This window comes from Triturus cristatus, chromosome 1_2, assembly GCF_964204655.1.
Source record: "Triturus cristatus chromosome 1_2, aTriCri1.1, whole genome shotgun sequence".
NCBI classification, from domain to species: domain Eukaryota; kingdom Metazoa; phylum Chordata; class Amphibia; order Caudata; family Salamandridae; genus Triturus; species Triturus cristatus.
The window spans coordinates 1181858277-1181886217 of NC_140580.1; the positions used below are offsets into that span (position 1 = coordinate 1181858277).

Below are 27941 nucleotides of genomic sequence, written 5' to 3' on the forward strand. Positions count from 1 at the left end.
ATGCGACTGTACTGCTCAATGCTGGAATACTGCCCAATACCGGGATACTGCCCAATACCGGGATACTGCCCAATACCGGGATACTGCCCAATACTGGAATACTGCCCAATGCCGGAATACTGCCCAATCCCAGAGCACTGCCCAATTCCAGAGCACTGCCTAATCCCAGAGCACTGCCTAATACCAGAGCACTACCTAATCCCAGAGCACTGCCCAATGCCGGAATACTGCCCAATGCCGGTGTACTGCCCAAAGCTGGTGTACTGCCCAATGCCGGAGCACTGCCCAATCCCGGAGCACTGCCCAATCCCAGAGCACTGCCCAATGCTAGAATACTGCCCCATGCTAGAGTACTGCCCCATGCCAGAATATTGCCCAATGCCGGAATACTTCCCAGTGCCGGAGTACTTCCCAGTGCCGGAGTACTTCCCAGTGCCGGAGTACTTCCCAGTGCCGGAGTACTTCCCATTGCCGGAGTACTTCCCATTGCCGGCGTACTTCCCAGTGCCGGAGTACTTCCCAGTGCCGGAGTACTGCCCAATGCCAGCATAAGGACTATAGTCTTCAAAGTATGATATCTGACTGTGAACATGGACCACAGCTTCGTTTTTTAGAACCATTTAATGATATCGTCTTTAGTACTTCTGCACTCTGTTCTGTGGTTTCATCCTTATACTGAAAGTAGAGACTGGTGAACCAACTACAGCAAGTTAAACCCAGTCAGTCACCACAGAACAGTTTTGGGTACAACCTGCGATCATGCAGTTAATGGTTTGTTCAGACTGTGATCCTCCTGACAAAGTCCCACAGATACCATTAGACAAATGTTTGCAAAGCAACAGGAACCGTCTCCTCAAAGGCCGTTGGATGTGTCCTGAGTAAGTGGATCTTCTCCGCACAGGAAGAAGCAGCGAATCCTTCTGCTACAGGCCAGGAGCTCATAGGCAGAAGGGCTTGGAAGGAAGGCATCCTGCAATCTATCGCTGCACAGGCCAAGACCCTGGTCCTGGACAGCAATCTTCTCAAATGTCAACATGAAATATCACAAACTTCCACATAATAACCGTTTCCAAACAGTTGCCAGTCACAGGAGGTGAGAGGCTCTGAATCATTTTCTTTGGCGGAGGACAGACACCAGATTCCAGCCCCGGTGCAGACCCCTGAGAGCTACTGTAGCTTGAGTTCTCCCTTCAGGAGAGAGGAACATATCAAGCACCATGAAGTGCGGTCACTTCGGACTGCTCGAAGTGGACAGGTGGTGAGAAAGTGACAGGGCATGGTTAATAGGGGTCTTGAAGAATAGGGGAGGGGTACAGGTCTGAAAGGGCAGAGAGGTTGGAGTGTGCATGAAAAGGTCTTCGAAGACGGAAAGTGTGGGAGTTATGAAGGATGGCTCTACTTGTCGGCATCTCTTCTTCGTCGTATAAGCCTGGAGGGATTGCAAACTACTTCTTACAGAACCACCTTGGAGAAAACCTCATCCTCTTCAGCCAGAGGACACCTTGTTCCCCTGTATCGCCTTCTCCATCCTGGAGTACCAAGCTCCAATCTTGCTGTTGCTCATGAGATCATCAAAGGTCTCCAGGCCCTCTGTCACTCGGAGAACGCCATACACCGCCTGCACCACAAGAAAAAGGAGTAGAAAAACACTGAATGTCATGGATAGAAACAGAAGTTCAATATAACAGTCTTGTATGAGAGAAACAGACCAAATGACTAGAGCAAAGATGGTGGTGTAATGAGAGGCACACACTGCCTTCAGCATCCGGAGGGAGAGAAGACCGCCTCACTGGGAGAAGGTAACTAGTGTGTACACACAAACGTTAAGAAACAGAAGATAGCTTCCGAACATGAATCACAAAGCAATCACATCTGAATGAAAAGACCCCCTTACTTCTTCATGCCTCTCCCTCTCCCTCTCTCTCTCTCTCAGGAGACATCTTCTGGGCATAAATCACAAAGTGTCTACACCAAAAGAGAGAACATACCCAAGACTTGATTTAGACATCAAGTAAGAATGCAGCACACCCACAACTCTAGGATGGCTGCTGTGGGTGACCAGACTACTCAAAACAAATATGAAGACAAAACTAAACAGTAAAAGTGAAAATGTGAAATAAGCAGATGGCCATCTGACACATTAAAAGCCTATTTTAATACTGAGCACCAGGCACATGGCTGCATGCTACCTACATCTCCATGTTCATGGACACCAAGTAGCAGTGAAGGTGAGAAGAAATCGACTTTCATTAGGAGAAAAAAATGCCCAGTTAAGGGGCCCTAGAAATAAAACAACAACCCAGGACCTGGCACTGCCCCTCAGCACAGTGAACATGGACCAGCACAATGGGGTCGCTTAGGATTACACAAAAGATAAGAACAAGATACGGCCACTCAGTCCCTACTACGGCAGTGTACTTGTGGGCAGCTGCAGCCCTGGCTCTGGAAAGCTGGCTGCGAATGAACAAAACAAGCTTTGGCAATGCCAATAGGTTGGGCTTTGCAAGCGTGCAATAGTTTTTATTTCCCTTTTTTGCATGGGTGTTGCATAAAAATATATAAAAAATTAAGGAGCAGCCTTCAGGTACAGAAGTGTACATGCAATCTGTGAAAATGCTGTCACTAAAGACACACAATCGAGGAAGTGGACTGACCCACTGTCTCGTGCGGAATGCTGTTATGAGCGAGAGTAAAATGTGGGAGTAGAAGACCGAGCACCAAATATTTCCCAGCGTCGGGCATACGCAGAATTTATGGATGACTGCTCAGCTGCTAAGATGACACCAATCATGTCGGGAAGAAGATCAAAGGCCATCAACTGTCCCCGCTCAACCTCCACGCATGGAGGTGTAGATGACACCAATCACTTCGGGAAGGAGATCAAAGGCCATCAACTGTTACCTCGAAACCTCCACGCATGGAGGTGTAGAGGACACCAATCACTTCGGGAAGGAGATCAAAGTCCATGAACTGTTACCTCGAAACCTCCACGCATGGAGGTGTAGATGACACCAATCACTTCGGGAAGGAGATCAAAGGCCATGAACTGTTACCTCGAAACCTCCACGCATGGAGGTGTAGATGACACCAATCACTTCGGGAAGGAGATCAAAGGCCATGAACTGTTACCTCGAAACCTCCACGCATGGAGGTGTAGATGACACCAATCACTTCGGGAAGGAGATCAAAGGCCATCAACTGTTACCTCGAAACCTCCACGCATGGAGGTGTAGATGACACCAATCACTTCGGTTAGGAGATCAAAGGCCATCAACGGTTACCTCTAAACCTCCATGCATTGAGGTGTAGATTGCACATGTTCCAGTGTGAACCCGGCCCTGCTGCTTCGACAAGAGGTCCTCTCAAAGGGGAAGCTAGATTGGAGAACATGTGCTCATGGCCAGAAGCTCCATGTACCACTCTCTCTTTGCCTGGTCCGGTGCCACTAAGATGACTTGGGCCCGGTGTTTCTATCTTTTTCAGCACATTGGGCAGGAGAGGGAGGGGTGGAAAGGCATATGGGAGTCCTGACCCCCCCAGTCTTGGCGGAAGGAGTCACCAACAGAGGACAGCCTTGGGAACTCTGACAAGCAAAGAACCATGACACTGCTTGGTCTATGCGGTGGCAAATAGACCCAGCCAGGGTCTTTTCCACTGTTGGAAAATACCCTTCACATCCCTATGCGTGTAACTGCCATTTGTGATTCGTTGGGCAATGTCGGCTGAGTTAGTCTACCCTGGCGTTTAAAAATCCGACCAGGTGTTGGGTGATCAGGGAGATGCCCTGGGCGTTCAGCTTCCATACACAGATCCACAACAATCAATCAAAAGAGGGGGGGACTAGGAGTCATTCAAGGTCCAGATGCTCCTACCTGGAAGTATATGTAACCAAGCATTGGCATAGCCAATAGGTTTCGCTTTTGGGATCCTAGAAGTGTTTAGCCGCGCAGCGCATTATCCTGGGCGATTTGCATTTTTTGAAGAGCAATTTCAAAACCATCTAAATGGAGGAATTGGCGGTGATGAGGCTATGCTTGGGTTCACCATTCCTAGGGAGCAAGAAAGACATAATAAACCGCGTCAACTCCTTGTTGGGGTGGTGAGCGTACAAGATTTCAATATAATACAATTACCAACAAAAACACTGGATAGCTTTGTCTGCCATACCACTCTTCAGTCTTTGTTAAAGAATTCAAAAGTTTGGACTGTGCATCCATTAGCTTTGGAATTACACACTGATGTGTAGTGGTATTCTCTAGACATAGCTTTATTTTTCCAGCAGTCGTTCAATGGCATGAAACCACCATTCGGGTGTTGCAGTCTCCCAACTAGAGACACCTGGTGATATTCTTCCCAAAATGTGTGATGGCTAAACTGTGTTGCAACTCAGCCCAAGGTCACACATGGTGTCAGGGTGAATGACTCAGTTCATGACGTTCTACAGCCTCAGGCACTTCCCTTGTCTCAAGGTGACTACAGGAAAACAAGCAAGAAAACATTTGTATTACTTATCACGGCCACATCCAGCCGAACACAACGATACCTATGCCCAGCAATATTTGGAAAGAGGATGCGACGTAACACCCTGAGCTGCTGACTTTGGAACTAGGGTCTTGGTGTCAGCCCTCTCCGTGCCTACAAAAAAACACATTAAAGTAGCTTAAACTTAGAACCAAAAACCAGTTTTTTCCTGTACACCAAGACTATCTGGCCCAAACGTTTACAAGCTTCCCTTTGCCTGTGTGAGTGGCACATACAGCAAGGCTCTTCCTGTGCATTCTGGTACTTGTAGTCTCCTCCATTAATAATGGGAACAGCGATAAAACGAGTATCAGAACGCAACAAATATGCTTGGGTGGATGAATTCCCTGAGAAGGATTAGACCATTAGCCTCGGTATCCCTACAAAGTTTGTGTAAACAAAAACAAGTATTGCTCAGTCGGCTTGTGATTCTCATTCTCAGCCTGAACCATAAGTGGAACTGTGCCAGGGCTGGAGGAGTGCCAGCAGAGGGTTAATGGAAGGAAGCGCTGCCACAAAGCGGGCCTTGGGAGCAGAGAGGAAGTCTGCCAGGGAGATGCAAAGATGACAGCACGGAGACAGAAAAGTGAGACAATGCAAGGCTAACCTCAGGGAACATGCTCTCGTCGACCCATGTGCAGTTTAGGGGGTTGGGAACGTTACTGCAGGGGAAACAAACACATGCTTTAACAGAACATGCTACAAGTTAACACCAAGCTCTTTATAAAACTAATTAAATTAAATGACCCAGTGCAACGTTGTATACTGCTTTGGGAAAAGGCAAATGCTACTTACCAGTATGCATCTGTTCTTGGCATGTAGAGCTGCAGATCTACACACTGTGCATAGATCGCCATCTGGTGTTGGGCCCGGATGTTTGCAGTTGTTTTTCCTCTTGGAAAGTCTTTGGAAGTCACGAGTTATGTGACTCCTCCTTTGGATCGTATTGCGCATGGGCTTCGGCTCCATCCTCAGATTGTTTTTCGCCAGCAGGGAAAGATGGAGTGTAGTAATAACAGTGAAGATGCCCATGTGTGTGTTGTATCTAAATAAGAACGACTGGAACAGATACAGGTAGCCGGGGAGGCGTGTGTAGATCTGCAGCTCTACATGCCAAGAACAGATGCATACTGGTAAGTAGCATATTCCGTTCGAGGCATATGAGCTGCAGATTACACACTTGTGCCTAGATTATATAGCAGTACCCATCCTTAGCGGCGACCACCCGTATCTGTTGCAGTGGTTTGAAATAATGTTTTGAGTACAACCTGGCCCACACTAGCTTGTTGCTTAGTTTGCACATCTACACAATAGTGTTTAGTGAAAGTGTGCGGCGTTGACCATGTAGCTGCTTTGCAGATATCATCTAATGGGATGTTCCCTAGAAAAGACATTGAAGCCCCTATTTTACGTGTAGAGTGGGCTTTAGGGGGAACGGATAGCGTTTGTTTTGCTTTGTGGTAGCAAATCTGTATGCATTTTACAATCCACCTAGCTATCCCTGATTTAGAAATAGGGTTGCCTTTATGTGGTGGAGAGAAGGAGACACATAGCTGTTTGGTTTTCCTGAAAGGTTGTGTCCTTTGGATGTAGTAAAGGAAAGCCCTTTTTACATCCAGTGTGTGTAAAGCCCTTTCCGCAATGGTTTGGGGTTGTGAGAAAAAGACTGGTAATTCTACCGACTGGTTTAGATGGAATGGAGAAATGACTTTGGGTAGAAATTTTGGGTTGGTGCGGAGTACAACCTTGTTCTGATGCATTTGGAGAAAAGGTTCCTGTATAGTGAGTGCTTGTATTTCACTGACCCTTCTGAGGGAAGTGATGGCCACTAGAAAAGCTGTTTTCCATGTGAGAAATTGGAGCTCACATTTATGTAATGGTTCGAAAGAGGGTCCCATTAACCGTGTGAGAACTATATTCAAGTTCCAGACAGGTGAGGGTGGCACTCTGGGTGGAATTACTCTTTTGAGGCCTTCCATAAAGGCCTTGATGGCAGGCACCCTGAAGAGTGATAGGTGCTGCCTGTTCTGTAAATAAGCAGCAATTGCAGCGAGGTGTAACCGAATGGATGTATATGCTAGGTTACACCTTTGTAGATAGAGTAAGTAACATATAATGTGCTGTATGGATACATTTAAAGGATTGATTGTGTTGTTGTGGCAGTAAACAACCAATCTTTTCCACTTTGCAGCATAGCATGCCCTAGTAGTAGGGCGTCTAGCTTCCCTGATAATATTCATGCAATCGGGGGGAAGATTAAGGTATCCGAATTCTAGGACCTCAGGAGCCAGATCGCAAGGTTGAGCTGAGCTGGGTCCGGGTGCCTGATCTCTCCATGGTTCTGGGTTAGGAGGCATGGCGAGAGGTGTAGCTTTTGGTGTGGTACTACTGAGAGTTCCAGCAGTGTGGTGTACCACGGTTGTCTGGCCCATGTTGGAGCTACTAGGATCAGTGTTAGGGAATGCTGTTGTAGCTTTCGCACCACTAATGGAATTAGCGGGAGAGGTGGAAAAGCGTATGCAAATTTGTTTGACCAGTTCATCCATATCGCATTGCCTTTGGACAATGGGTGTGGATATCTGGCGGCGAAGCTTGGGCATTTTTTGTTTTCGTGGGTGGCGAATAGGTCTATGTGTGGATGCCCCCCCTTCTGAAAGAACGGGTGAAGAACCTGTGGGTGAAGTTCCCACTCGTGGATCTGCTGCGTCTGTCTGCTGAGCAGATCTGCCACGGTGTTTTGGACTCCTGGGACGTGTTGGGCCAGGAGAAAGATCTTCTGTGGAATTGCCCATCTCCAAATGCTCTGTGCTAATTGAGAGAGCTGTGGAGAGTGTGTGCCCCCCTGTTTTTGAATGTAGTACATGGCAGTCATGTTGTCTGTGCGAATGAGGACTGCCTTGCCTGAAATCTGCGTCTGGAAGGTTTTTAGGGCGAGGAAGATTGCCAGAAACTCCAGATGGTTGATGTGGAGTAACTTCTGTTGCGGCGTCCATGTGCCCTGTGCTGTGAGATGTAACAGATGAGCTCCCCAGCCGGAGAGCGATGCGTCTGTTAGGATTATTTGTGGGACCGGGTCCAGGAACGGTCGACCTCTGGAAAGGTTTGTAGTGTTCCACCACTGCAGAGAGCGATGGGTGCGACCGTCTACCAACACCAGATCTGTCAGTTGTCCCTGGGCCTGGTTCCACTGGCGCGCTAAGCACTCTTGGAGTGGATGCATTTGGAGTCTTGCATGGGGCACTATAAAGATGCAAGAGGCCATCATCCCTATCAGTTGTATAAACACTCTTGCTGGGAGAGAGTGTTGACATATGAATTTTTGACGCAGAGCCTGTATTTTTGCAATCCTGGCAGGATTGGGATAGGCTATGGCTTTTGAGGTGTCTATGGTGGCACCGAGGTATTGTTTTGTGTGTGATGGTACCAGGTGGGATTTTTGATGGTTCACCGTGAAACCTAGCTGGTGAAGTAGTTGGACTGTAGCGGCGGTATGTTGCACACATTGTTGGTAGGACGTGGCTTTTATTAGCCAGTCGTCCAGATACGGGAAGACGTGAATGTGCTGTCTTCTGAGGTGTGCCGCCACTACTGCTAGGCACTTGGTGAATACCCTTGGTGCTGTTGTTACCACGAACGGGAGCACCTTGAACTGGTAGTGTTGCCCATCCACCACAAATCTGGGGTACTTTCTGTGAGACTGGTGTACTGGGATGTGAAAGTATGCGTCTTTCAAGTCCAGAGTGGTGAGAAAATCGTTCTGGGAGAGGAGTGGAAGAACCTGTTGAAGGGTTACCATGTGAAAATGGTCTGAATGTATGTAAGTGTTTAGAGGTCTGAGATCTAGGATAGGTCGTAGAGTATCGTCTGTCTTTGGAATCAGAAAGTACAGGGAGTAGACCCCTAAATTTTGTTGATTTATGGGGACCTGTTCTATGGCTCCTTTTTGCAGGAGGGAGATCACCTCCTGTTTTAGTAGCGCAGTATGTTCTTGAGACATAGGGTGGTGCCTGGGTGGAATGTTTGGGGGGGTAGATGTTAATTCTAGGCAATACCCTGACTGAATAATTTGGGTCACCCATCTGTCTGAGGTGATTGTCTCCCAGATGTGAAGGAAATGTTGTATTCTGCCCCCGACCGGAGTGGAATGGTCTGGAGGGAGCGGGGGAAAGTCATTGGGTAGGAGGTGTGGCAGAGCGGGCGGTATTTGTCTTGCCTCTGCCCTTATTATTATTGCCACTGTATCCGCCTCTTTGATAACCCTTTGTGAAGGTAGATTGAGGAGGGGATTTGTAGGACGTGGATGCACTATCCGAGGAGTAGCCTCTGCCCGTGCCTCGAAAGGAAGAGCGGCGAAAAGAGCGCCTGGGAGTATGTGACTGCAGGGCTCCTATGGATTTCACCGTGTCAGTATCTTTCTTCATCTTTTCGAGGGCTTCATCAACTTTGGGGCCAATCAGATGATCTTGGTCGAATGGGTGGTTTAATATAGAGGCTTGTACCTCAGGTTTAAAACCTGAAACTCTGAGCCAGGCATGGCGACGGAGAAGGACACTGGTGTTTATGGCCCTGGAGGCTGTATCTGCTGCATCTAGGGCACAGCGTACAGAGGTATTAGTTATTGTTTTTCCCTCTTGGATCAATTCATTAGCCCTAGTCTTGTACTTTTCAGGGAGATGGTGCATGATGGTCTCTAGCTCATCATAATGCGCCCTGTCGTATCGGGCCAACAGCGCTTGCGTATTGGCGATACGCCATATATTGGCGGCTTGTGACTCAGTGCGCTTCCCTGACGCGTCTAGGAGCTTGGACTCTTTGTCAGGTGGTGGTGCTTCGCCTGACGCCTGAGAATTTGAGCGCTTCCTAGCTGTAGATACCACTAGGGAATCCAATGGTGCAGGGCCTTTAATGTATGAAGGGTCTGTGGGGGCGGCTTTGTATTTTTTCTCTATACGAGGGTTTAGGACCCTGGCCCTGACTGGGTCTTTAAAAACCTCAGGTGCATGTTAAATTACGCCCTTTAACATAGGTAGAATGGCAGTAGACCTATGTGCATCGTCGAAGGTGTCTAGGAGAAAATCTTCCTCCACTGGGTCAGTATGTAACTCCACCCCGTGGTAGTGTGCCGCCCTTTGTAACAAGTGGTGAAAGCCTAAGGAATCTTCCTGTGGGGATGGCCTAGATGGGTAAAGGTCATCCTGTGGGACATCTGGGATGTCCGGATTGTTATAGTCGTCCCATGGGTCTGGAGATCCAGTAGGGGTGGGGTCTTGTGGCACATCTGCTGGATCATAATAAGGGTCTCCCAAATCGTCTGGGACAGGAGACAAGGTGGGGGAACGATGAGGTGGAGGGGGTGGAGGTGGGGAGGGTGGAAGAGGTGGGGAAGGCACCCTGAAAGGAGAGGTAGCAATGTCTTTCCTTTTTGGAGGTGGAGGTGGAGCTGGTTTGTCCAAGTGTCTCTTTTTTTAAGACAATGTCAAGTGTCCAGTTTTTGGATCCTTGGTGAGTGTTTTTTGCAGAGGATCCGGTGTGAAACGTTCCTGCGACACTGGTTGTTCGGTCGGCGCCGAAGTTTTCGGGGCCGACGGCTTTTTAGGCTTATCTAAGCCGTGCTTCTTTGGAACCTCCGATTTTTGGGTCGGTGCCGAGGGCCTTGTGATGTTCGGTCGGCGCTGGAAGAGTAGGCTTCGACACCGAAGGCTTTGGTGCCGGGTTCGGTGTGGAGGTGGAGGCCGATTTTTTCTTCGGTGCCGAAGGGTGTTTTTCGGCACCGGTGGTCAGCTGGCTCGAGCCAGAGCTGCCGGAAGGCTTAATAGGCTTCTTTACCGGGCCCGAAGGTGGGGTGTGAGAAGCAGTGTCCTTGGTCTTGCCTAGGCCCGGAGGTGAAGGTGTGACCGGAGCCTTTTTCGGTATCGGCGTGGGAGGGGGTATTGTACTCACGACCCGCTGCGCCGGGGTGATGTCCTCCACATCTGAGTCGTCGGCCTCGGAAGCGCTGATGAGGTCGTCGTCCTCCTGTTCGATGTTTTGCTGTCCCGGAGCTTCGACGTCGTCCCCGAAGATGTCGACTGGAGCGGAGGTCGAGGAGTGCGCCATGTTGCGTCTGGCCCTTCGATCTCGAATAGTCTTTTTTGATCTAAAAGACTTGCAGGCGGGACAGTCTCGAGCCTCGTGTTCAGGGGAGAGGCAGAGGTTGCACACCTCATGAAGATCGGTGTGGGGAAACTTGGACCCACATCGAGGGCACTTCTTGAAGGGAGTTCTTTCCATCAGCCGAGACTGGAGCCGGAATAGGCCCGAAGGCCGCCGTCGACGACCGGAATCGAAGAAGTGCCGAAGAGAAGGTGATTAAGATGATTTATTATCTGAATGAGCTCGATGAGCGAGGATTTTTGCGTCGATCGTTGAACTGGAAAAGTTCGGAACCGGAGCGCGAAGTATTACATCCGAGCCCGATGGCGGAAAAAAACAATCTGAGGATGGAGCCGAAGCCCATGCGCAATACGAACCGAAGGAGGAGTCACCAACCTCATGACTTCCAAAGACTTTCCAAGAGGAAAAACAAACTGCAAACATCCGGGCCCAACACCAGATGGCGAGCTATGCACAGTGTATAATCTGCCGCCCATATGCCTCGAACATATATATCCGCACGTCTCCCTCCCTGATGGGACTGACAGCTCCCTAAACCTTTGCTCACCAGATCAGCGAGGTTGGGCTGCTCCCCACCCATGAAGGGACGGTGTTTGCCAATGGCCTTCACCCAATCATTGGCTGCTTTGTACAGGTCCTGGCGAACGTCATCTTGGAGGTGGTGCCTGTGATTAGAGAGATGACACAATTAGGAAACAGACGTGTGGCGACTGTTACACCCACACGGCCAATACATATGCACAAGTATGTGCATCAACACCAGCCTGAGTCAAACACTTCACCCACAGCAAGGAAACACCCTCTCGATGTATGCGGCGACAGAAATTCAACACAGAATGTGCCTTCCAGGCATATACCCGACCCCCTTAACAAATTACAGACAGCACAGCGCCTACATGGTTAACCGATACCAGGGACATGTGCATGCTACAATAGTGCACATTAACACTCACATAACACTCTCATATGCACACTAGACACAGCGCATACAAAAGTTCAGATCGCTCATACGCACACTATGTACAACATACATAAGAACACAAGTCTCTCTAATTAACAGTATTTCTATGGCACCAAACAGGCAGCTGAGCCCTTTGCAGACAACTGTTAAGGGCAGTTTATTTGAACAGGGTCACTGAAGGTATGCTGCAGGGGAGGAACAAATTATGAGGCACGGATACCTAAATTATGTGGCAAGTAAAGGCAAATTATGCAGCACAATGCCACATTATGTGGCAGTATCTCTATTTCTGTCTGGGCAGATGTTGGAAGTCATTAGTATCAGTTTAACACCTGCATGTGAGAATCAGCAAAGGAGAGGGCACATGTAATGCGCGGTGAACGTCCTTGCTCTGCACTGCAACAAGTAGAGCAATGTTTTAAGCAACTTTTGATTTGTTTGAACTAGAAACCTTGTTTTTTTAAATGTATAACTTATGCAGATGATGATAGCTTTTGTGGAAAATTCATAATTATGCAGAAAATTCCAAAGCATCGCATAGTTCCAGTTGTCCTGTAGATAATTTACATTGTATACAAGAAAGGATGGAAGAGCGCTCAGAAGAAATGATCACTCTTGAGCACTGGAGGCAGGGTATGCACACACACAAGTACCAAAACAGTGCAACACACGTGTATGAACACAAACACCACTCACACGTGAGCACTGGATGCAGTGCTGTGCACACACAAGTACCAAAACAGTACAACACACATGTATGAAACACCACTCTCACGTGAGCACTGGATGCAGTGCTGTGCACACACACAAGTACCAAAACAGTGCAACACACGTGTATGAAACACCACTCACACGTGAGCACTGGATGCAGTGCTGTGCACACACACAAGTACCCCAACAGAGCAAGATACGTGTATGAAACACCACTCACACGTGAGCACTGGAGGCAGGGTGTGCACACACACACAAGTACCAAAACAGTGCAACACACATGTATGAACACATACCACTCACACGTGAGCATTGGATGCAGTGCTGTGCACACACACAAGTACCAAAATATTGCAACACACATGTATGAACACATACCACTCGCACGTGAGCACTGGATGCAGTGCTGTGCACACACACACAAAAGAACCCAAACAGAGCAACACACATGTATGAACACAAACACCACTCACACGTGAGCAGTGGATGCAGTGCTGTGCACACATACAGAAGTACCCAAACAGAGCAACACACGTGTATGAACACAATCACCACTCACACGTGAGTACTGGATGCAATGCTGTGCGCACACACAAGTACCGAAACAGTGCAACACATGTGTATGAACACAAACCACTCACACGAGCACTGGATGCAGTGCTGTGCACACACACGAGTACCAAAACAGTGCAACACACGTGTATGAACACCAACACCACTCACACGTGAGCACTGGATGCAGTGCTGTGCACACACACGAGTACCAAAACAGTGCAACGCACGTGTATGAACACCAACACCACTCACACATGAGCACTGGATGCAGTGATGTGCAGACACGCAAGTACCCAAAACAGTGCAACAACTGTGTATGAACACAAATACCACTCAAGTGGACACTGGAGACTGTCCTGTGCGCACACACAAGTACCAAAACAGTGTACACGTAAGCAATGGCTGCAGTTCTGTGCACACGCACAAGTACCAAAACAGAGCAAGACACATGTGTGAACACCAACATCACTCTCACTTGAGAACTGGATGCAGTGCTGTGCGCACACACAAGTACCAAAACAGTGCAACACATGTGTATTAACACGAACACCACTCACACGTGGGCAACGGAGACAGTGCATCCTGTAACGGATAATCATCTCGCGTAAGCTCATACATTACAGAGATACATTTACGGGTTCAGTTTTCTTTTTAGAACATCACAGCATTTTTAATGACTTGTGATCTTGGAGGAAGCGTGACGTCTGATCTAATCCTCTCTCTCCCTTGGTCTTGGTGTTGTGGTCGATTCAGTGCAGCGGTTCAGCTATGATAAGTCAATGTTTGATACTAGATTATTTTCTCTGGATCCATAAAAGTCTGAGTATGATGCTAGCATTTCTGTGCAACCAATAAATTACTGATTGCATCGTGTCTATCACCTGATGATGAAAAGACTGCATTCATTTTATCTACTCCGTCTAGGTGAGTCCAGCAGACCTGTAGCGCTAGTCATCAAGAAGAATGGGAATACTCAGCCCATCTAAAGAGCCCAAGTCAAAACAGCCCTCAACAGGGCCAGGATGACCAAGTATTTGGGAACCAATGTAGCACAGAATGGACTGTCATGAATGAACCACGCCTCTTTTTGGGGGAACTTGTGTTCCCAAAAGAGTGCTCACAAATAGCACATAAGTGCACTCGAGTTTGGCTTGTTTTATTAACTATGGTGCCAAGTGCATCTTGGATGCTCTCATCATCAGAGTTGTAGGAAGGTGGAATCTGACTACATGGTTGCCCCCACTTTTTTTCCTGGTGTTTTGCTGGTTTATGACTTAGTTGGACTGGGATCCTGCTATTCAGGGCCCCAGTATATCTGCTTTCTCTGTAAAATGGTTTGCATGTACATTAGGTACATATCTAATTGGATTCTGGAGTGCCTTATAAGCCCCTAGTATATGGTATACTATGTACCTAGGGCATAGGTACCTCAGAGGCCTACCAGGGGCTGAAGCATGTATTATGCCACCCCTGGGAAGCACTCCAAAATGGCACCACAGGTCTGCTACTGCAGCCTGGGTAAGGGTGTGCTTGCACCCCTTACAGTGGTATAGGCTACCCATATCCACACATATATACAGACACATATAAACCTATAAGCCACTCCTATGGCAGGCCTTGACAATCCTGAAGGCAGAGTGCTTGGTTTTATGTGTAAGGGCGCCCAAGCATGAGCTGAGCCCCTCTGTAGCTTTCGGAAATACTTCCTTATGGCCGTTCTGTGATACAGCCATACCATATACTCTTAAGAGCATTATAACCTCGCGGTAAATGCTAACTTTGGAATGGCTGCATCAAAACATGTCATGTTTGGTGTCAAATGCTTTGGAATACTACCCCCCCCCCCCCGCCAGTTCTGGCGGCGGGGGTAGCATTCCACTCTTCTAGAGGGAAAGACATGTTCACACTGGCTAAACCTGGTAGGACTTTCCTGAGCCCTGGCATCACAAAATGGATGCCTCTGCTACAAACACGGGTCTGGCCTCCTGCTGCTGACGAAACTCCGGCAGGGGAGGCCTGGACAATATGTTTCCTGTCGAAGGAAGGTGTGACCACCTCCCCAGACAGGCTGATGTGTATTAGGGCTGGGCGGGAGCACTCTCTGGTGCTTTGAAGTCCTGCACTGGGGGCACATTTGGTGTCCCTGTGCATAGTCCAGTTCAAACTGGTTGCAGGGGCTACATGCCACTGCTCTGGCGCGAAACTGTACAAAGGAAATGGGTGTAACCACCCCTCTTTCCAGGCCCACCCATAGGTGGGGCCTTAGAGTTAGTCCATCCCCTAAACTTACTATAAGTATAGGAATCCAGTCCCTAGGACTTTAGATTACCCTGGACCAAACTCTGCTACAGATATCCTGGCCCTTCGATGTTCTATCCTGACTAGAAGACTGAAGAAATCACCCTTGGGGGTCAAGGAGTGACTCCCCTGCTTGGCAGGCACCAAAGAAGCAACTGACCGGTCTGCATCGCTGAAGCTCCCGCCGGAACGCCGAAGTCTTTGCATCACCAGAGGTTGATTTCCAGACTTCCCCGAGGCTACCCTGAGTCCAAAGCTGAGGCCCGTGGCTATCGTGGGAGACGTGGAACCGTGACCCCTGGATACCGTGAACTTTTGCAGCAACACTATCTTCCTGGTCCTCCTCGAAATTGTGCTTTGAGCTCTGAGTAGCCCCAGCCTTGAGCACCTCCTGTACTGAAGATTGTTGGCCTCCACTCCACGAGTGACCCGTGGGCCAGCTTCAAGTGCGACCGCTCGAGGCTCCTTCGCGATCACTAACCCGTTGGCTAGCAGGTCCCCACGAAGGCAACTCCTTTTCTGATTGGGCGTTCCTGGTTGCTCCAGACGTGCCCTGACTTACCCTCGCTGGGTGAGTCCCCCAGACCTTGCTGGTCTGCACTGCAGTCCTCTCTCTAAATTCCAGTGACTTGCCGTTGCCAAGGCTTGTTGGGTCCATTCTGGTTGCCGACACCGCAGTACTTGACAGACTTCGTGGGACAGCTCGAATCCGGCTTGTGGACTTCGTCGACGCCTCCTGGACCTCGTGGCTGAAGAGTCAAGACACCCATCAACTCACCTGAAGCACCCGACATTTGTGGGCATTGGTCCATCCTGCCCTCGGTCACTGGCAAGTGACCCAGACTCTGTCCCCTCTGCTTTCAGGTTCCTTCCATCCTAGAGCCAGGCTTGGATCTCTTCGGACACTTCTCTTCACGGCAGCAGCAGTTCTTTGCAGGCTCCCATTGAAATCGACGACGCGACCAGACACCAAAAGACACCTATGCACTTGGCTTCCCTGGGTGAGGTAACTCGAGTACTCCGGTGCTCTCGTGGGTGCTAGCCCTAGAACTTCTTAAGACCAAAAGGGTTTGGTCCTGACTCGATTAGAAGTGTCCCTAATCTTTAAATTCCCAACCGCGACATTGCCCATAGAAGATAACGGGAACCCGCGGTTGTGTTTACACACAGCATACAGTCCACGTGGGTCCCCTGTGTCACTAACTTGGGTGGTTCCTTGGGGTCCCAGCGATTCTACGGGCTATAGGCCTAGTGTCTATTTCTCGGTGAAATTAATAAAGGGATGAAATCGGAACAAGGAACTTCTGTCTCAACACAGCTACCACTCATGCATTACCATGCTAGGGCGGATCTCACACACAAGCACAGCTACCACTCAGGCGCACATACTTTAAGCCGGATCTCACACATAAGCACAGCTACCACTCACACGTACATATTCTAAGCCGGATCTCACACATAAGCACAGCTACCACTCAAGCGTACATACTCTAAGCCGGATCTCACACATAAGCACAGATACCACTCATGTGTTCATATGCTAGGCATGATCTCACACATAAGCACAGCTACCACTCACACGTTCCCATGCTAGGCCTGATCTCACACATAAGCACAGCCACTACTCACGTGTTACCATGCTAGGGCTTATCTCACACATAAGCACAGTTACCACTCACGCGTTCATATGCTAGGCCTGATCTCACACATAAGCACAGCTACCACTCACGCGTTACCATGCTAGGTCGGATCTCATACATAAGCACAGCTACCACTCACGTGTGGCCATGCTAGACCGGATTTATTTATAAAATCTGTTTATTGGCATTTCTTTTAACAAGATTCACAGTACACTTTGAGACCAGAGCAACTTACATAAGTAATAGAATCATTGGTATGTATCTAGCCAGGTGTATATTAGTTAATAGGAGCGGGCACATCACCTAATCTCTAATCAGCATTGAGGGCCTCTCAACTGAAACTGTGACCACAATGTCCCCTTCGATATCATGTCACTGAGAGGCCTTCCCGTGGAAAGGCGCTAGTATTCCACCCACTCACCCCTAGTGTGGTTCCATAAACAGTTAGCAAACCATGGAATAATGGGGCAGAACATCAAATGCCCAGGTAAAACAACAACAGCAAAGTCCGGCTTATGATCTAGTAACCCCTGATTCTGTCCCCTGTTCCGACCCCCCATCCAGGTGTCCCTTGTACAGACTGTTTGATCAACATGGTCACCTTTACTTTGCGTCCCACCTGAACAGCTAGGCCCTCAGTACAATACTTCATGCCTCACCCCTAGGCTGGCTGGTGTCTGGCCCCTCTCGGGAGGCGCCCCCATCGCGCTCCCGACAGATCACTGCAGGATCCCCGTCGAGTCGCACCATGGCCTATAAGAGCGCCTCCCACTGACTCGCCATTGGCATCTTCCTGAGGCCTAGTGTTTCTTCCCTCAAGAGGGCCGTGCCCTCCACCTTTGCCCACACTAGCAGTGAACCCCGCCATACCCGCGTGTGGGGCAGATCAGCTGCCTTCCAGCGTTTAGTGAGCAGTCGCTTTGCCACCACTAGCCCCAGGTCGATAAACTGAGAGGTGACTTTCGTGGAGGGAGTTCTGTGAAAGAGGTGTAACAAATAGACCGGCCATTCGAACGGGATCTGACAGCCTGTACATGCGCGGAGCGCCCCCTGCACCATTCGCCAGTACGAACCCAGTGCGGGACAGCTCCACAGCATGTGGACCAGTCCGGCATCCAGCTCCCCACAGCGGGGGCAGCCCGCATCCGTACGATGGAAATATCTGTTGACGGAATCGGGCGTGAGATACGCTCTGTGTAGAATAAAGAATTGTATTTGGCGAAAGAGCATATTCCGGGGAATCTTCGTCAGGCCCTGCAGTACTCTGTCCCACTCCTTGTCGGCCATGGGCCGGGCCAAGTCCGCTTCCCACTTACGACGCAGCGGGGCCAAACTAATCGCTGCATGTGTACGTAGGGAGGCTGCGAACCACCGAATCATGCGTCTCCCGCGTCCCATTACATGGAGGTATTGCATCGTGAGATGTTGTTCCGGTTCCTCTCCAAGATCACCCAATCGACTCGTCAGCGTCGTTATCAGTGAACGGTGACGAAGAAAGTGGCCGGGCGGTAACCCCGTCTCTTCCGCCAAGGAGGCGAACGGGAGGAGGACACCGTCCCGGTAAAGATCCCCCAGTGTGTGTATATCTGCCGTACGCCAGTCCGCGAGTTCAGAGGTACATAGCACCCTTCGCCCGCTAGGAGAACCCTCCATCGGTATAGCCAGGGCATAAGGGATTCGGGCCCGAGTGAGATAGAGAGAACGGCGATAGCATTTGTAAGCCACCATCACTAAGAGGGGTACTGGCCTCGTCACCTTCGCGGCCGGGTGGAACAGTTTGATGATGTCAGCCAAGGGGGAGGGGCGTCCTGTAGTCGCCGTGTCATCCCGCCCTCTATCCGCTAACCACCGGGCTACCCACTGAAACTGCGCCGCTAGGTAATAATGTGCAAAGCACGGCATCGCAAGTCCCCCCTGGTCAGTAGGGAGGTATAGCTTGGGTAGCGCAACTCTGTGGCGCGCATTACCCCATATAAAGTCCCGAAGTGATCGCTCAAGGGCTGCAAAGAAGGATGCCGGTATATAAATGGGCAAATTAGCGAAGTAGTACAAAAGCCGGGTTAAGATCACCATTTTGCTTAAGGTGAGTCGCCCCGTGACCGTGAGGGGAAGGGTGCCCCAAAACCGCATCAGAGTCCTGACCGCTGTCACTGCTTTGCCCAGATTGCCCTCCACGAGATCCGCCGGTTGCCGATATATCTGGATACCCAGATAACGGAAGGTATCCGGCTGCCATTGGACCGGCACGCCCCCAAGATGGTAGTGCGGGTCCTGGGTTTCGGCTCGGAACGCATAGAGGCAAGACTTAGCAGCATTCACACGGAGACCTGAAAGAACGGCAAAGTCGGACAAGGAGCGCTCCAGTTCTATCGGGATGCGTGTCACATCTCTGACAAAGACCAGAAGGTCGTCCGCATAAAGCGATACCCGGTGTGTCGTATCACCCAGGGGGATGCCATCCGTCAGTACCCTGCGGAGCGTGGCAGCTAGAGGCTCTATTGCAAGCGCGAACAGGAGGGGCGAGAGTGGGCACCCCTGCCTCACGGCCGATCGGGATGGCGTCGCAGATGTATGGCCCGGTTCTCACCCTCACCACAGGATTCTTGTAGAGGAGGGCCGCCATCTGAAGGAACCCGAGGCCCAACACGTAGTGTGACAGTGTCGCCACCAGGTACCCCCACTCTAGGCAGTCAAAGGCCTTTTCAAGATCTAGGACCAAACAGCCCGCTCTAGGCCAGTGCTGCACACTATCAGTGGCCACCCGGAAAAACTGCCGCAAATTAAGAGAGGTGCTACGCTTAGGTACAAAACCGTTTTGGTCTCCGTGCACCAACACCGACACCGTTGGAGCCAGCCGTTCCGCCAATACCTTGGCCAGGATTTTATAGTCCGCGTTAAGCAGGGCAAGGGGGCGCGGTATGACCCTAAACTGGTAGGGTCTCGTCCAGGCTTAAGCAGGGATACCAAATAGGCCTCTCCCATGCAAGCAGGCAAGGTGCACTCTTCGAGTGCCGCAAGACAGAGAGCATGTAGCTTGGGCACTAGTGACTCCCGATAGGCCTTATAGTACTCCGCCGGAAGCCAGAGAGGCCACCGCGTCTCCTATCTCCTCCACTGTGAGGGGGCATTCAAGTGACTCCTGGTGCTCATCTGGGTCTGTGGGTAGAAGGGCAGCCTCCAGAAACCGATCCAGATACTGCGCCTGCCGGCGCCCCGTCGAACGGTACAGGGCCGCATAGTGTGCCGTCAGTACCTGATGAATCTCCCACTGCGTTTACACAAGCACCCCGTCGGGCCCACGAATAGAGTCTATCGGGGTGTTAGGGTGGCACAGGTGAGTACCTGGGACAAGCAGGGGGTCCTTCTTCTAGTCAGGGTAAGGGGTTACACTCTAATAATAACCCCCGCTCACCCTCTAGGTAGCTTGGCGCGAGCAGACAAGGCATTATCTTAGGTGTAATGGTTAAGCATTTGTGATCACATACGACAATCCAATGTTACCCCCACAAATGGACTCCACACTGGGTGTATCAAAAAATAGACTTCGTTTATAGATTTCAGATTTATCACAAGACCCAATAACGTGTAAAACGGGCCCACAATATTACTTGGCAAAAAGAGTTCTTAGTTCAGCGTATTGTTACAAGGTCCGTGCACTTCGTTCCCGGTTCTGTTGGGGGAACGGGTCTCACTCGCTCTGCGGGCGCACCAAGGGGGAGCGTGCACCTCGCGGTGTGATCGGGCACAGTACCTTTATCTTGTGGAAGTCGGCACGAAGGCTGCTCGGGCATTCAGTGGGATCTCTGATGCGGGGTCGTCCTGGCGTTGCGTACTACGGTACTTGGAGACCTTGGGCGTGCAGGCTCAGGGGACAGGCATCCGGGGGCACTTTCCAGCGGGATGCGGCGTTTCCAGAGGTTCGTCTTGTAGCAGGATCTGATTTCTTAGGAGCAGGGCTCCTACATTTATACTACATTTCTTTTGTTCTCCCAGGCCAGGGGGGCCCTTGCCTAGTTCATTCCAGTTCTGGAGCACTTTGTTTACGCGATGCAGGCTTCTTCATTCAGGGTGCAGGGCAGAGTCTTCAGACGCTCCACAGGGGGCGGAGCCGGCATTCTGGTGGCAGAGCACAGTCCTATTCAGAGTCCAGGTGCACTCCTCCCACCCATCTACCTGTCAATCGTCCTATTCACCACCAGGCTACCTAGCCCTGCTCATCTGGGTTTCCCCAGGCCTGTCACTAACGCAAGCCAGACAGCAGATACACATCACGCAGAGGCGGGCTGAAATGGTTAGGCAAGCAAAGGCCAGCTTTCTAAAAGCGGCATTTGTAAACGCAGAATATTAAAATAAACCTTACTAAAAGATGTACCTTATTATTCTGAGTTCAGGCATACTAAACTCGATCTTCTACCATGTTCCCTGGGCCTGTTAGGATCATAGGATGTAACAATCTTAACAGCCCATTCTGGCCTATGAGAACAGGGTAGCCTTACAATAGTGAAAAACGAAAATGGCTGTAATTCACTATTAGGACATGTCACACACATCAGGGCTTGTCCTACCTTATGCTTACAATGCACCCTGCCCTTGGGCCTACCATAGGGGTGACTAATATGAAGTTAAGGGAAGGTTTTAGGGACTGGAAAGTGTGCACTTGCCCAGTCAGCATGCACGCAGGTTCTGCAATGGCAGACCTAAGATACATTTTACCAGGCCGCTTCTGTGGGTGGCACAACCAGTGCTGCGAACCCACCAGCGGTATTTGTATTTACACGCCCTGGCACTCCTGGTGCACTTTACTGGGGTCTGATAGTAAACCAAATAAGCCAATCATGGAATCCAACCGACATATATATTTTACATAGGGAGCACTTGCACTGTGGCACTGGTTGGCAGTGGCACAGTGCTCTGAGCGGCCAACACCATAAAAACACATGAGTCACAGCGACAAAAAGTGGAAGGGAGACTCACGCCAAGGTGCCAGGTCTAACACGTGTCCCCTCCAACTGAAAAGTGGGGAGAACTACCCTACCCCAGGGAGTTCCTCATCACTAAGGCGGAAAAATCTGGACAGACCGTCAGCATTGGCGTGATCTGTACCAGGGCGATGTTCCACCGTGAAATCCATACCCTGTAGGGAAATGGACCACCTCAATAGCTTTGGATTCTCACCCCTCATATGCATCAACCATCTGAGGGGCCTGTGGTCTGTCTGAACCCGGAAGTGAGACCCAAACAGGTATGGTCTTAGCTTCTTCAGCGCCCAGACCACAGCAAATGCCTCGCGCTCAATAGCACTCCATCTCTGTTCCCGTGGAAGTAACCTCCTGCTAAGAAAGGCTACAGGTTGATCTAGGCCCTCCTCATTAATCTTCAAAACTTCAAAACTTTCTTTATTCGACCTCCCGAGGAAAGGTCATAAAAGATACACACAGAGAATACATTTTTAAAAGAGACAACAGTTAAAAAATGTAAACTTAAGTTAAAATACAAAGGACAGAATTTATCACAGCAATTTCATCACAAATTTAAAATAACAATGAATTAAAAGTGTCTAAGAAACAGGCCTCAAATTAATTTGAACAATATTGCTAACTTTAGAAACAAATGTATAAGATCAGCCTAGGTTTGGTCTATGCCGCATGATATATTTTAAAAAATTTGAGACAGTATAGACCAGACTCTCGCCCTCCAGTGATTGTAAAAAAAGTAATGCTGGGCGGCAAGTTCGGAAGCCCTCACGCTTTAGCAGTGGTATAAGTAGTTTTCTCCGGTGGTCCGAGTAGTATTTACAAAAAAGAATGGTATGAATAGTAGACTGGGAGAAGCTCCCGTCACAAGGGCAGGGCAGTAAAATTTTCTCCCAGTTACTTCCCAACGGAAAAGCAACTAAACGATGAAAAAGGTTCAACCTAAACCTAACCAATAAAAACAATTCGTATGACGTTATGCTAAAAGTTAGGTATGGCTGAATCCCGAAAGTTGTCTGAACTGTGAGGCTGTGTCTGGCTGATTGCTTCATGACCTCTGAGTTAAGCCGTAACTCCTCGAGATGATTTAGGCAAAGATTATAAAAAGACTTCCTTGATAACTCAGAGATCGAGGTAGGTTCGACATAGTATTCTACTAACCCGAGGTCAGTTAAAAATCTTTTGACATAGACCAGCCACTTTGATCTATGTACATTTTCAAGGGCTAAACAGTCTTGAATAATTTTTTGAGTAAAAACAGTTTTTTCTGATGACCAAATTCGGTGCCACAATAACAACGGCTGGATTCTCACCAGGTCTGTAATATAAGGAAGACCCAGTTCTAGGTGGGAAGAATAATTCGCCGCAGAAGGCGGCAAAGCGAGAAGGTATCTGAGAAAACAATTTTCTACTACCTGAATGGGGCCCACAGCTACATGGCCCCAGACACCTGCTCCGTATAATGCCACTGATGTACATTTGGCTTTATAGATTTTGACCATTTCGAGCGGTGGTTTTCTTCCCAACTTCCTAGAAAAGTTTACCAGTGCATTTTTTGTTCTCATAAATTGGAGTTTCCTCACCTCTATGGCCGGTTTCCAGCTTAGTTTGTGGTCAATCGTGACACCAAGGTAGGAATACTTGTCAGTGGTCAATATTTTTTCTTTATTCATATAAATGGCCCTAGTTTTAGTTTTAGTTGTTTTGCCCGCATTCATAACAAAAGTTTTTCCTATATTGATTTTTAGATCTAGGTTAGCCATGAAAGAGGCATAATTATTTAAGGCTCTCTGGAGTTCGTTTGGAGTACGGGCCAGTATCACCGCGTCGTCCGCGTACAGGAGTGCTGGTATAGGGCGATTGGCTGCCATAGGAAGGTCCTGAGCTCCATTCAGCATCTCCCTCTCCAAGCCATTTGTGTAGAGGGTGAAGAGGAATGGAGCGAGGACGCAGCCTTGTCTAACACCCCTCTCCACGCCGAACGGCGCGGTGAGTTCTCCACTGGTCCCGAACCTTACCCTGGCAGTCGCATTGCTATAGAGTTCCCTCACAAAGGTAACTATAGTTTGGTCCAACCCCAATTCTAATAGGATGGTCCATAATTTTGAGTGACTCACACAGTCAAATGCTGCCGATAAGTCAACATAGACCATATAAAGCGCTCCAGCCTTGATGTTTACATATTTATCGATCAACAATGAGAGATTTAAGGCTTGGTCTATGGTCCCCATACCTTCGCGAAATCCAAATTGTAAGTCGGACAGGATGTTATTTTCCTCGGCCCATTCCTGCATACGACCAAGAATTATCCTGCCCATCATTTTCCCAGTAGAATCCAGGAGGGAAATAGGTCGATAGCAGGAAACTAAGCACCTGTCCCCTTTCTTAAAAATTGGGACCAGTATGGATTTCTTCCATGACTCAGGTATGCCAACGATGCACAAAGAATTAAAAGCCCTGGTCAGCAAAGGAATCCAAAGGTCAACATGAATTTTAAAAAAGTCTATTGGTACTCCGTCAGGTCCTGGGGCCTTCCCTTTCTTACAAGCACTTGAGGCTCGAGTAACCTGATCTAAGGAAATAGTTAAGTTATTGGGAGATGACAAGACCAGTTGGCAATTACTTTCACCTATAGAGCTCACTTGCTCATCAGATGTAAAGATCTTAGAGAAATATGCTACCCAATCATTTTCGTCTATGGCCACCTCCACTTTTGGGGAGCAATCATTTTCCGTCAGAAATGGAGATTTTACGACTTTCCAAAAAGCAGCACTGTTTTTACAGGCACAACTATCATGTAGCTGATCCCAGAGCTGGCTTTTTAACTCAGATTTTCTTGTTTTAATAGCGAGTTTATAGGCCCTCCTCAATTCCGATATCTCAGTAGGGTCCCTAACTGTTTTATGCAGCGCAGATTTTAATTTGGAGTATGCTACTGTGCAAGAATGATTAAACCAGCCCTGCTTGATCCCTGCGTGTTTCTTCTTTTTTACTATTAGGGCTTTATGAATTGCCTGGATCACGATGTTGAAATTAATCATAACATCAGCATCTGTGGTAGTCAGGTCCAAGCATTTCATAATGGACGAATAAACGTCACTTACCACACTATACATTTTTAAAAGAGACAACAGTTAAAAAATTTACACTTAAGTTAAAATACAAAGGACAGAATTTATCACAGCAATTTCATCACAAATTTAAAATAACAATGAATTAAAAGTGTCTAAGAAACAGGCCTCAAATTGATTTGAACAATATTGCTAACTTTAGAAACAAATGTATAAGATCAGCCTAGGTTTGGTCTATGCCGCATGATATATTTTAAAAAATTTGAGACAGTATAGACCAGACTCTCGCCCTCCAGTGATTGTAAAAAAAGTAATGCTGGGCGGCAAGTTCGGAAGCCCTCACGCTTTAGCAGTGGTATAAGTAGTTTTCTCCGGTGGTCCGAGTAGTATTTACAAAAAAGAATGGTATGAATAGTAGACTGGGAGGAGCTCCCGTCACAAGGGCAGGGCAGTAAAATTTTCTCCCAGTTACTTCCCAACGGAAAAGCAACTAAACGATGAAAAAGGTTCAACTTAAACCTAACCAATAAAAACAATTCGTATGACGTTATGCTAAAAGTTAGGTATGGCTGAATCCCGAAAGTTGTCTGAACTGTGAGGCTGTGTCTGGCTGATTGCTTCATGACCTCTGAGTTAAGCCGTAACTCCTCGAGATGATTTAGGCAAAGATTATAAAAAGACTTCCTTGATAACTCAGAGATCGAGGTAGGTTCGACATAGTATTCTACTAACCCGAGGTCAGTTAAAAATCTTTTGACATAGACCAGCCACTTTGATCTATGTACATTTTCAAGGGCTAAACAGTCTTGAATAATTTTTTGAGTAAAAACTGTTTTTTCTGATGACCAAATTCGGTGCCACAATAACAACGGCTGGATTCTCACCAGGTCTGTAATATAAGGAAGACCCAGTTCTAGGTGGGAAGAATAATTCGCCGCAGAAGGCGGCAAAGCGAGAAGGTATCTGAGAAAACAATTTTCTACTACATGAATGGGGCCCACAGCTACATGGCCCCAGACACCTGCTCCGTATAATGCCACTGATGTACAGTGACTTACCACACTATTAGTTATTTTGTTAGAGTCAGCCATGGCCCATTTCAAAGAATAACCATTAAGAGTGGCTAAAACTAGGGCATTTTCATCCAGAAGGCTAGCAATTTTAACATTGGGCCTATCAGAAAGGGGGAGAGTAATACTGAGGGGATAGTGATCACTCAGTACCATCTGATGGATGTAAAAAACAGTATCCCTTTTTAATGCACCATTTGACATTAGAATGTAGTCAATGGTAGAATTGCAGCCTCGCCCATGGAAAGTTGGGGCCATTTTCTGAGTTGGATTGGCAAAGTTGTTGGCAATTTCCATATCTAGGTTATACATAATTTAGTTTAGAATGCTGCCAAAAGTAGAGTGTTCAAAGTGAGAGATAGGATTATCGAACTCATCGGTTAGGCCACATATGGGTTGGTTTGAAAAACAACAAGGATACAAATTAAAATCACCTCCCCATATAATAGTAACCTCTTTAGATGACTTTCGTGTTATGGATAATATCAAGGAGCAGATATTGTTAATTACTTCTACTGCATCGAGGTCAGAGAGATTGTTGTAAAAGTTAACCAATAGGAAAGAGTCCTTTGCATTGGTACTAAAACTAAGGATTTGAAAATTAGCTTCAAATTTAACAACCCCAATCTCATGTATCTTAATCAGGTTTGATATGTAAATGGTAAGTCCACCCTTGGCCCTGCCAGATTTAGAGGTTTGGGCGGGTGAAAAGTTCTAAACCCATCTAGGTGAAATGCAGTTGTTGTCCATGTTTCCTGCAAACACAGGATATTAAAATTTGAAATAAAATTTATCCAGACATCATTCCCCGAAAGTTGCCCCGCTACATTCAAAAATGCAATCGCTAATTTGGATTTGATGGGCTCCTGCACACACGTTGTTAAAGGAGTTGATGGTAGTAATAACAATCCTTGCTCATTTTCCGACGAGTAATACTCCGGACTTGTCATTTGATATGGCGATTTTTTGTTATTAGAGGGTGAAACAAAGTTTAAATCAGGGAGGGAAAGATCACTACTCTCTTGTGCCCTTAAACCCGGATCATAAGGGGCCCTTATGTGTTCTCGGATAAGGAGTCAGTCCACGTCCTCTAAACCCCTAAGGACGGAAAAACGATTGAACGTAGGAATGTTAAAATTTGGGCCCCCTAGTTTAGATCGTTGATAAAATCTGGGCACTGATGATTTCCTTAATAGTGCCTCAGGATAAAAGTAGGTAAGATCGAAAGTTTTGATACCACTCTGGGTTGAGTCCTCAAACCAGTTAATTATGTGGCTAGTAGCTCTGTGGTCCCTAAAATTGATAATTATCACATCCCCCTCAATGTCCTTTGGGCGAGGGCCCACCCAACCAAGTCTTCTGACATTCAGAATTTCACCGTCGATGTTAAAAGGTAATGGTCTGTTTTGCCCTAACCAATAAATAACCTTATTTTTTAGGTCGTAATAACCCTCTTTTTTGCCTCTCTGTAATATCGGGACTCCTGCCAAAATAACAGCATACGGGGCCGCTTCTGGAGGCAAGTCTATGTGGGGGCTATTTATGTCATCAAAGTTTGCCAAAGGATCAGGAACACATGGCCCATTTAATTTTGAACTGACAGCTGTCTGGGGAGGTTGTGAATCTATATTGTTCCTTCCATTAATTGACTGGACGTTAGTGGCTGGAGGGGGAGGTAAAAAAAATTCCACCTCCAGCCCTGTCCGTCCGTCCGTCCTCCTTAGATAAAGGTGGTTTGGGATGAATAGAAGTTTTTAAAGGGGCTAGATTCTCAGACAGTGCGTTTTTAATTTGAACAGTGTTGTTTGTGATCAACTTCTCTATGGACCCAAGTTGTTTAGAAACTTCTTTTGTCCTCTCAAGGAGTGGGAGAAAAAGTGATTTCAAAAGCAGCTCCAGGCGGCCCATCAGTTCGCCCAACAAAGAGTCTAAGTGATAGGAATCTGATTGATTAATCGGGGGTTGTAGATCAGTAACAGACAGAGAAT

General features: G+C 48.1%; 1 protein-coding gene across 1 annotated transcript in view; it reads right to left on the reverse strand.

Annotated features, from left to right (window-relative positions):
• Positions 1-602: 602 nt before the first annotated feature.
• PTGES2 (prostaglandin E synthase 2) overlaps positions 603-27941 on the reverse strand; it is a 110174-nt gene continuing 82835 nt past the window's right edge. Inside the window, exons 8-9 of the mRNA XM_085624896.1 lie at positions 11222-11339; positions 603-1618 (exon numbers count right to left, since the gene is read on the reverse strand). Coding sequence (XP_085481022.1) covers positions 1487-1618; positions 11222-11339 — 250 coding nt within the window. The 3' untranslated portion in view covers positions 603-1486. The remainder of the gene's footprint in view (positions 1619-11221; positions 11340-27941) is intronic.